Source organism: Nerophis lumbriciformis, linkage group LG19 (genome assembly GCF_033978685.3).
Source record: "Nerophis lumbriciformis linkage group LG19, RoL_Nlum_v2.1, whole genome shotgun sequence".
NCBI lineage: Eukaryota > Metazoa > Chordata > Actinopteri > Syngnathiformes > Syngnathidae > Nerophis > Nerophis lumbriciformis.
Window position 1 is genome coordinate 42,967,811 of NC_084566.2, and position 11,314 is coordinate 42,979,124.

Consider the following 11,314-nt stretch of genomic DNA (forward strand, 5'->3'; position numbering starts at 1 on the left):
AGCAAAAACTTACAGTGTGTGGAGCAGCAGACAAAAATAAACAACAAGGTTTATGCCCCTAAGAAAAGGCATCGAAGCTTAGGGAAGGCTATGCAGAACAAAACTCAATCTGAACTGGCTACAAAGCAAACAAAAACAGAATGCTGGACGACAGCAAAAACTTACAGTGTGTGGAGCACCAGACAAAAATAAACAAGGTTTATGCCCCTAAGAAAAGGCATTGAAGCTTAGGGATGGCTATGCAGAACGAAACTAAATCCAAACTGGATACAAAGCAAACAAAAACAGAATGCTGGACGACAGCAAAAACTCACAGCGTGTGGAGCAGCAGACAAACTTACAGCGTGTGCAGCAGCAGACAAAAATAAACAAAAAAGTGAATACCCCTAAAAAAAGGCATTGAAGCTTAGGGATGGCTATGCAGAACAAAACTAAATCTGAACTGGCTACAAAGCAAACAAGACCAGAATGCTGGACGACAGCAAAAACTCACAGTGTCTGGAGCAGCAGACAAAAATAAACAAAAAGGCGAATGCCCCTAAGAAAAGGCATTGAAGCTTAGGGAAGGCTATGCAGAACGAAACTCAATCTGAACTGGCTACAAAGCAAACAAGACCAGAATGCTGGACGACAGCAAAAACTCACAGTGTGTGGAGCAGCAGACAAAAATAAACAAAAAGGTGAATACCCCTAAGAAAAGGCATTGAAGCTTGGGGAAGGCTATGCAGAACGAAACTTAATCTGAACTGGCTACAAAGCAAACAAAAACAGAATGCTGGACGACAGCAAAAACTTACAGTGTGTGGAGCAGCAGACAAAAATAAACAAAAAGGCGAATGCCCCTAAGAAAAGGCATTGAAGCTTAGGGAAGGCTATGCAGAACGAAACTCAATCTGAACTGGCTACAAAGCAAACAAAAACAGAATGCTGGACGACAGCAAAAACTTACAGCGTGTGGAGCAGCAGACAAAAATAAACAAAAAGGCGAATGCCCCTAAGTAAAGGCATTGAAGCTTAGGGAAGGCTATGCAGAACGAAATTTAATCTGAACTGGCTACAAAGCAAACAAAAACAGAATGCTGGACGACAGCAAAAACTTACAGCGTGTGGAGCAGCAGACAAAAATAAACAACAAGGTGAATGCCCCTAAGAAAAGGCATTGAAGCTTAGGGATGGCTATGCAGAACGAAACTAAATGTAAACTGGATACAAAGCAAACAAAAACAGAATGCTGGACGACAGCAAAAACTTACAGTGTGTGGAGCAGCAGACAAACTTACAGCGTGTGGAGCAGCATACAAAAATAAACAAAAAGGTTTATGCCCCTAAGAAAAGGCATTGAAGCTTAGGGAAGGCTACGCAGAACGAAACTCAATCTGAACTGGATACAAAGCAAACAAAAACAGAATGCTGGACAACAGCAAAAACTTACAGCGTGTGGAGCAGCAGACAAAAATAAACAAAAAGGTGAATACCCCTAAGAAAAGGCATTGAAGCTTAGGGAAGGCTACGCAGAACGAAACTCAATCTGAACTGGCTACAAAGCAAACAAAAACAGAATGCTGGACGACAGCAAAAACTTACGTGTGGAGCAGCAGACAAAGTACATCCGTACAATGTCCACACAAAAAAAGATAGCAACAACTTCAATGTTCTCGATCGCTAGAACAAAGCTGGTGCGTTGAACAGCGAAAACCGTGAAACTGCAACAGGAAAATACCAACAAAAACAGGAAAAGCCACAAAAATAGGAGCTCGAGACAAGAACTAAACCACTACGCACGGGAAAACAGCAAAAAAAAGTCCAAATAAGTCACAGACAGGCCTGTGATCGGGACAGAACCCTCCCAATGGCGTGTTTACGTGAAGCATTTTTATTCCGGTTGGGTTTATAATCCGATTAATGTGTCCATTGTTTTTTCCCCCCCCAAGTTCACCCTCAGCCTCTGCGTTGGCAACTAAAGTTGAAGTAAAATATTGTGGACAATCCTCCCTTCGAGTCGCTGCACCGAAGTCGCTGATTAGGAGGAATCAGATCACAGAAGCCAGGATGGGAAGAACTTATTCGGGTAAAAGTTTGCACAAACACACTGCAAAAAGTGAAATGTAAGTAAGATGAAATATGTCAAATAAGGCATCTGATATTTGCTTATTTTCTGTCTGATAAGATCATTCTTCTCACTAAGCAGATTTTATGTTAGAGTGTTTTACTTGTTTTGTCGAGAGTAACAAGCAGTCGCCTTGTTGCCTTTCCAAAAAGAACAATAAATGAGTTTTTAGTATAATTAAATGTCATGCCGAGCGCATATCATTATGTCAAGATAATGGCACTAGCATTTACTTCATTTAAGAATATTTTTCAACATATTGAGCAAAAAAAGGGCTCTTTTTTTTTTTCCTACCAAGAAAAGTGCACTTGTTATTAGTGAGAATGTACTTATTTTAAGCTATTTTTGGGGTTCGTTGAAGTGAGCTAATTTGACTTGTTTTGGAAAGTCTTGTCAAGCCAAATTGTCTTGTTCTATTGGCAGATAAGTTTGCTTAGGTCAAATCAAATAAATACAATTTTAATAAATAAATAAATAGTATAAAGAGTATAAAATTAATAAATATAAATATACATATACATATAAATAAATAAATAAATAGTATGAATAGTATACATAAATAAATAAATATAAATATAAATAAATAAAATGTTGCTTGGTTCAAATAAAATAAATAAATAAACAAATAAATGAATAAATAGCATAAATAGTATAAATAGTATACCCAAATAAATAAATATAAATATAAATAAATAAATACAATTTTGCTTAGTTCAAATAAAATAAATACAATTTTAAATAAATAAATAAATAGTGTACATAAATATAAATATACATATAAATAAATAAATAGTATAAATAAAGAAATAAATAAATAAGTAAATATAATATAAATATACATATATAAATAAAAAGTAAATACATAAATAAATAACATTTTGCTTAGTTCAAATAAAATAAATACAATTTTAAATAAATAAATAGTATAAATCGTATACATAAATAAATAAATACATAGTATAAAGAGTATAAAATTAATAAATATAAATATACATATAAATATAAATAAATAAATAGTATGAATTGTATACATAAATAAATAAATATAAATATAAATATAAATAAATAAAATGTTGCTTGGTTCAAAGAAAATAAGTACAATTTTAAATAAATAAATAAATAAGTAAATATAGTATAAATATACATATATAAATAAAAAGTAAATACATAAATAAATAACATTTTGCTTGGTTCAAATAAAATAAATACAATTTTAAATAAATAAATAGTATAAATAGTATACATGAATAAATAAATAAATAAATAGTATAAAGAGTATAAAATTAATAAATATAAATATACATATAAATATAAATAAATAAATAGTATACATACATAAATAAATATAAATATAAATATAAATAAATAAAATATTGCTTACTTCAAATAAAATAAATAAAATTTTAAATAAACAAATAAATGAATAAATAGCATAAATAGTATAAATAAATAAATACATATAAATATAAATACATAATTAAGTAAATAGTATAGATAGTATACCCAAATAAATAAATAAATATAAATATAAATAAATAAATAAAATGTTGCTTAGTTCAAATAAAATAAATACAATTTTAAATAAATAAATAAATAGTATACATAAATATAAATATACATATAAATAAATAAATAGCATAAATAGTATACATAAATAAATAAATAAATAGATAAATAAATAAATAAGTAAATATAAATATATAAATAAATAAATACATAAATAAATACAATTTTGCTTAGTTCAAATAAAATAAATACAATTTTAAATAAATAAATAGTATAAATAGTATACATAAATAAATAAATATAAATACATACATATAAATATACATACAAATAAATAAATAGTATAATTAGTATACATAAATAAATAAATACGTAAATATATAAGTATAAATATAAATATAGATATATAAATACATAAATAAATACATAAATAAATAAAATTTTGCTTAGTTAAAAAAAAATAAATACAATTTTAAATAAATAAATAGTATAAATAGTATACATAAATAAATAAATATAAATAAATAGTATAAATAAATAAATAAATATATATAAATAAATAAATAAATAAATAAATAAATAAATAAATAAATACATACAATTTTGCTTAGTTCAAATAAAATACCCGTCACTTTTGTATTATTTTTTTTTCTTGTTTTTGAACACTGACTTTTTGCAGTGTGCAGAAAGAAGGCCAGGCCCGCACGCGAGCCCCCCGGACCACCAACACCCCCCCCCCCCCAGGTGCGGTTCACGCAGTAATGTTTTTTAGACTGGGGCTGTGTGCGGAGAAGATGGACCGAGGTTAGCAGATGGCCGACCTTCTGTTCATCACTCGGCACGGCCAAGTCCTCCATTCTTCTTACCTTCTTTTCCTCCTCTCACGTCCCGTTTTCCTTCATTTTCTACCACTTGACTTCTTCTAGTTTCACCTCCCCTCAACCTCCCCTATGTCGCTTCCTCAATTTCGGGGCTTGTCTGCCAGCCCGGGAGTCTAATCCCCTGAATTTGCTTTGTCCTTGGCCGCCGCGCCGGGCGGCCGGCCAGCGCTCGCAGCTGCGACTGAGTCCAGTTCATAGCTTGTTGTAGACTGTGAAGCAGTGATTAGCCGCCATGGAGATGTTTATAGGCCATGGCGCACGTGTGGACAGAATGAAGGAAGCCGCGTGGCCTCTTTTGTCTCACCTCTGATAATGGCCAGCTTGGCGGTGACGGACATCTCGCCCTCGCTGTTGCGCGCCACGCACTCGTAGATGTTCTCGTCCCGCGGCGCTCGCAGAGGCTGGATCCTCAGCACGGCGCCGGCGCCTTCGTCGAATTCGATGGTCTGGAGAGCGTGCACGAGGAAAAAGATGGATTAGTCACACCCAACTGGAGGCACGAATGTAGACTTTTGAAGTCATTTTGATAGTAGGCTAATATAAACACTTACATCATGTGTTGCCTTCATTATAACACTTATATAAGACTTTTAAAGTCATTTTGATAGTAGGCTAATATAAACACTTACATCATGTGTTGCCTTCATTATAACACTTATATAAGACTTTTAAAGTCATTTTGATAGTAGGCTAATATAGACACTTACATCATGTGTTGCCTTCATTATAACACTTATATAAGACTTTTAAAGTCATTTTGATAGTAGGCTAATATAGACACATCATGTGTTGCCTTCATTATAACACTTATATGAGACTTTTAAAGTCATTTTGATAGTAGGCTAATATAGACACTTACATCATGTGTTGCCTTCATGATAACACTTATATAAGACTTTTAACGTCATTTTGATAGTAGGCTAATATAGACACTTACATCATGTGTTGTCTTCATTATAACACTTATATAAGACTTTTAAAGTCATTTTGATAGTAGGCTAATATAGACACTTACATCATGTGTTGCCTTCATTATAACACTTATATAAGACGTTTAAATTCATTTTGATAGTAGGCTAATATAGACACTTACATCATGTGTTGTCTTCATTATAACACTTATATAAGACTTTTAAAGTCATTTTGATAGTAGGCTAATATAGACACTTACATCATGTGTTGTCTTCATTATAACACTTATATAAGACTTTTAAAGTCATTTTGATAGTAGGCTAATATAGACACTTACATCATGTGTTGCCTTCATTATAACACTTATATAAGACTTTTAAAGTCATTTTGATAGTAGGCTAATATAGACACTTACATCATGTGTTGCCTTCATGATAACACTTATACAAGACGTTTTAAGTCATTTTGATAGTAGGCTAATATAGACACTTACATCATGTGTTGTCTTGGTTATAACACTTATATAAGACTTTTAAAGTCATTTTGATAGTAGGCTAATATAACTAACATAGACACTTACATCATATGTTGTCTTCCTTATAACACTTATACAAGACTTTTAATGTCATTTTGATAGTAGGCTAATATAGACACCTACATCATGTGTTGTCTTCATTATAACACTTGTATAGGACTTTTAAAGTAATTTTGATAGTAGGCTAATACAGACACTTACATCATTAGTTGCTTTCATGATTACACTTATCTAAGACTTTTAAAGTCATTTTGATAGTAGGCTAATATAGACACTTACATCATGTGTTGCCTTCATTATAACACTTATATAAGACTTTTAAAGTCATTTTGATAGTAGGCTAATATAGACACTTACATCATGTGTTGCTTTCATTATAACACTTATATAAGACTTTTAAAGTCATTTTGATAGTAGGCTAATATAGACACTTACATCATGTGTTGTCTTCATTATAACACTTATATGAGACTTTTAAAGTCATTTTGATAGTAGGCTAATATAGACACTTACATCATGTGTTGCCTTCATTATAACACTTATATAAGACTTTTAAAGTCATTTTGATAGTAGGCTAATATAGACACTTACATCATGTGTTGCCTTCATTATAACACTTACATACGACTTTTAAAGTCATTTTGATAGTAGGCTAATATAGACACTTACATCATGTGTTGTCTTCATTATAACACTTATATAAGACTTTTAAAGTCATTTTGATAGTAGGTTAATATAGACACTTACATCATGTGTTGCCTTCATTATAACACTTATATAAGACTTTTAAAGTCATTTTGATAGTAGGTTAATATAGACACTTACATCATGTGTTGCCTTCATGATAACACTTACACAAGACGTTTAAAGTCATTTTGATAGTAGGCTAATATAGACACTTACATCATGTGTTGCCTTCATTATAACACTTATATAAGACTTTTAAAGTAATTTTGATAGTAGGCTAATACAGACACTTACATCATGTGTTGCCTTCATTATAACACTTATATGAGACTTTTAAAGTCATTTTGATAGTAGGCTAATATAGACACTTACATCATGTGTTGCCTTCATTATAACACTTACATACGACTTTTAAAGTCATTTTGATAGTAGGCTAATATAGACACTTACATCATGTGTTGTCTTCATTATAACACTTATATAAGACTTTTAAAGTCATTTTGATAGTAGGTTAATACAGACACTTACATCATGTGTTGCCTTCATTATAACACTTATATAAGACTTTTAAAGTCATTTTGATAGTAGGTTAATATAGACACTTACATCATGTGTTGCCTTCATGATAACACTTACACAAGACGTTTAAAGTCATTTTGATAGTAGGCTAATATAGACACTTACATCATGTGTTGCCTTCATTATAACACTTATACAAGACGTTTTAAGTCATTTTGATAGTAGGCTAATATAGACACTTACATCATGTGTTGTCTTGGTTATAACACTTATATAAGACTTTTAAAGTCATTTTGATAGTAGGCTAATATAACTAACATAGACACTTACATCATATGTTGTCTTCCTTATAACACTTATACAAGACTTTTAATGTCATTTTGATAGTAGGCTAATATAGACACCTACATCATGTGTTGTCTTCATTATAACACTTGTATAGGACTTTTAAAGTAATTTTGATAGTAGGCTAATACAGACACTTACATCATTAGTTGCTTTCATGATTACACTTATCTAAGACTTTTAAAGTCATTTTGATAGTAGGCTAATATAGACACTTACATCATGTGTTGCCTTCATTATAACACTTATATAAGACTTTTAAAGTCATTTTGATAGTAGGCTAATATAGACACTTACATCATGTGTTGCTTTCATTATAACACTTATATAAGACTTTTAAAGTCATTTTGATAGTAGGCTAATATAGACACTTACATCATGTGTTGTCTTCATTATAACACTTATATGAGACTTTTAAAGTCATTTTGATAGTAGGCTAATATAGACACTTACATCATGTGTTGCCTTCATTATAACACTTATATAAGACTTTTAAAGTCATTTTGATAGTAGGCTAATATAGACACTTACATCATGTGTTGCCTTCATTATAACACTTACATACGACTTTTAAAGTCATTTTGATAGTAGGCTAATATAGACACTTACATCATGTGTTGCCTTCATTATAACACTTATATAAGACTTTTAAAGTCATTTTGATAGTAGGTTAATATAGACACTTACATCATGTGTTGCCTTCATGATAACACTTACACAAGACGTTTAAAGTCATTTTGATAGTAGGCTAATATAGACACTTACATCATGTGTTGCCTTCATTATAACACTTATATAAGACTTTTAAAGTAATTTTGATAGTAGGCTAATACAGACACTTACATCATGTGTTGCCTTCATTATAACACTTATATGAGACTTTTAAAGTCATTTTGATAGTAGGCTAATATAGACACTTACATCATGTGTTGTCTTCATTATAACACTTATATAGGACTTTTAAAGTCATTTTGATAGTAGGCTAATATAGACACTTACATCATGTGTTGTCTTCATTATAACACTTATATAAGACTTTTAAAGTCATTTTGATAGTAGGTTAATATAGACACTTACATCATGTGTTGTCTTCATTATAACACTTATATAAGACTTTTAACGTCATTTTGATAGTAGGCAAATATAGACACTTCCATCATGTGTTGCCTTCATTATAACACTTATATGAGACTTTTAAAGTCATTTTGATAGTAGGCTAATATAGACACTTGAATCATGTGTTGCCTTCATTATAACACTTATATAAGACTTTTAAAGTCATTTTGATAGTAGGCTAATATAGACACTTACATCATGTGTTGTCTTCATTATAACACTTATATGAGACTTTTAAAGTCATTTTGATAGTTGGCTAATATAGACACTTACATCACGTGTTGTCTTCATTATAACACTTATATAAGACTTTTAACGTCATTTTGATAGTAGGCTAATATAGACACTTACATCATGTGTTGCCTTCATTATAACACGTATATAAGACTTTTAACGTCATTTTGATAGTAGGCTAATATAGACACTTACATCATGTGTTGCCTTCATGATAACACTTATACAAGACGTTTAAATTCATTTTGATAGTAGGCTAATATAGACACTTACATCATGTGTTGCCTTCATTATAACACTTATATGAGACTTTTAAAGTCATTTTGATAGTAGGCTAATATAGACACTTACATCACGTGTTGTCTTCATTATAACACTTATATAAGACTTTTAAAGTCATTTTGATAGTAGGCTAATATAGACACATCATGTGTTGTCTTCATTATAACACTTATATAAGACTTTTAAAGTCATTTTGATAGTAGGCTAATATAGACACTTACATCATGTGTTGCCTTCATTATAACACGTATATAAGACTTTTAACGTCATTTTGATAGTAGGCTAATATAGACACTTACATCATGTGTTGCCTTCATTATAACACTTATATAAGACTTTTAAAGTCATTTTGATGGTAGGCTAATATAGACACTTACATCATGTGTTGCCTTCATTATAACACTTATATGAGACTTTTAAAGTCATTTTGATAGTAGGCTAATATGGACGCTTACATCATGTGTTGCCTTCATTATGACACTTATATAAGACTTTTAAAGTCATTTTGATAGTAGGCTAACATAGTTAATACAGACACTTACATCGTGCGTTGTCTTTATTATCAGACTTTTAAAGTCATGGTGAGATAAATAGGATTATCAATAAATTCAGAATGGTTCTTTTTCTTTGTACTTTTTTGTTATTTATCTATTTTGGAACAATTTATACTTAAAAAAATGGTCTATACTGCATGAGTTGCATAGTGACAATAAGGTCAGTCGCTTCTCATCATCTACATGCACGTGAAAGGATATACACTCGAACAAATAAATCAATAAAACAATAAAACTAAACAAAGACTGAGGTGAGGAAGTGAGGCTTTTTCTTTTTTGCTCGCTTTTCCCATTCAAGTGTTGCATTTTTCTTCCATTTAGGTTACATTTACAGTGGAGTCAGACTCAGCAACACATATGTTAAAATATAAAGAAAAACAATTATTGATTTTACTGCTCGTCACGAAGACACGTACCTGCAGGAAAGCGGTGTGTCGTGTAAAAAGACAGCCGGTACTTACCACCACAGGCTGGCTGTGTGGACTGGAATGTTATTCCATGCATTAAACACTCAATAGCATGCACGCAGAAAACGATGGAAAGTGCTCGCTGGTGCATGAAGACCACCAACACTGTGATCTGTTCAGACTGACTACCACTTAGCTTCCTCTCCTCCGACACACGCTCGCGTGAGCACAACTAAATGCTCCATATTGGCTTTTTTGGCGTACGGTCGTTCTGCCAAAATGTTTCTGTATTAAACCTGAGAGGGACATCGTACACAAAGATCTACACTGAGTGGTAGAACATGTACAACTGCAGTATTTTCAAGCGGGGATGGACATCTGCACATTTCCTTCAACAGTAAATAAATCTAATACTCAATAAACTGATAGTTAGTTTTTTTAAGTATGGAATGTTCTGAACTCCTGTTTCATTGCCACTGCTTTATGTATTGAACGGATGAATGCATGGATGTAGCGCGACTCCCCATTGCCGAAGTGCTCTTTTCCTTTGCACTTCATTTGGCCTCAATTGCATCAAAACACAACAATAATAATAATAATAACTAGAGATGTCCGATAATGACTTTTTTGCCGATATTCCGATATTGTCCAACTCTTAATTACTAATTCCGATATCAAGCAATACCGATATATACAGTCGTGGAATTAACACATTATTACGCCAAGGTTTTCCAAAATAAATCAACTCAAGTTATGTAAAAAAATGCCAACATGGCACTGCCATATTTATTATTGAAGTCACAAAGTGCATTTTTTTTTTTTACATGCCTCAAAACAGCAGCTTGGAATTTGGGACATGCTCTTTTTCCTCCTTCTACATGTGAGTCAGACTGCATTCACATTATAAATCACTTCTTTGTTTGTTTGTAATAAACATTTACTCTTTTGGTGTTGTTTACTGGCGTCATATTGCAGTCTACATGTCTCTCTTATGTGCGATTGCCATCTACTGGTCACACATTACACCATGTACCGAATAAAATTGTTTCGAGGTCGGTATCCACAACCAGAATTATTCCATCGAGTTGGCAAATGTGCCAATATTGAAACCGACGAGAGCTGAAGACATTTTTTACTCCTGTAAACATTGCGTCGTGTCTACATGCGAGTCAGATTGCATTCACATTAGAAATCACTTCTTTTTATTTTTTTGTAATAAATATTTAAAG

The 11,314-nt window shown here is 31.7% G+C and overlaps 1 protein-coding gene across 5 annotated transcripts in view; it reads right to left on the reverse strand.

The window, feature by feature from the left end:
• Positions 1-11,314, reverse strand: part of LOC133618410 (receptor-type tyrosine-protein phosphatase S-like) — a 425,684-nt gene that overhangs the window by 274,368 nt on the left and 140,002 nt on the right. For all 5 annotated transcript variants that reach the window (XR_012050994.1, XM_061978745.2, XM_061978743.2 and 2 more), the window contains exon 4: positions 4,799-4,940. Coding sequence is in view for 4 of the 5 variants with exons in the window: in XM_061978745.2 (XP_061834729.1) it covers positions 4,799-4,940 (142 nt within the window). In the remaining variant the exon portion in view is untranslated. The remainder of the gene's footprint in view (positions 1-4,798; positions 4,941-11,314) is intronic.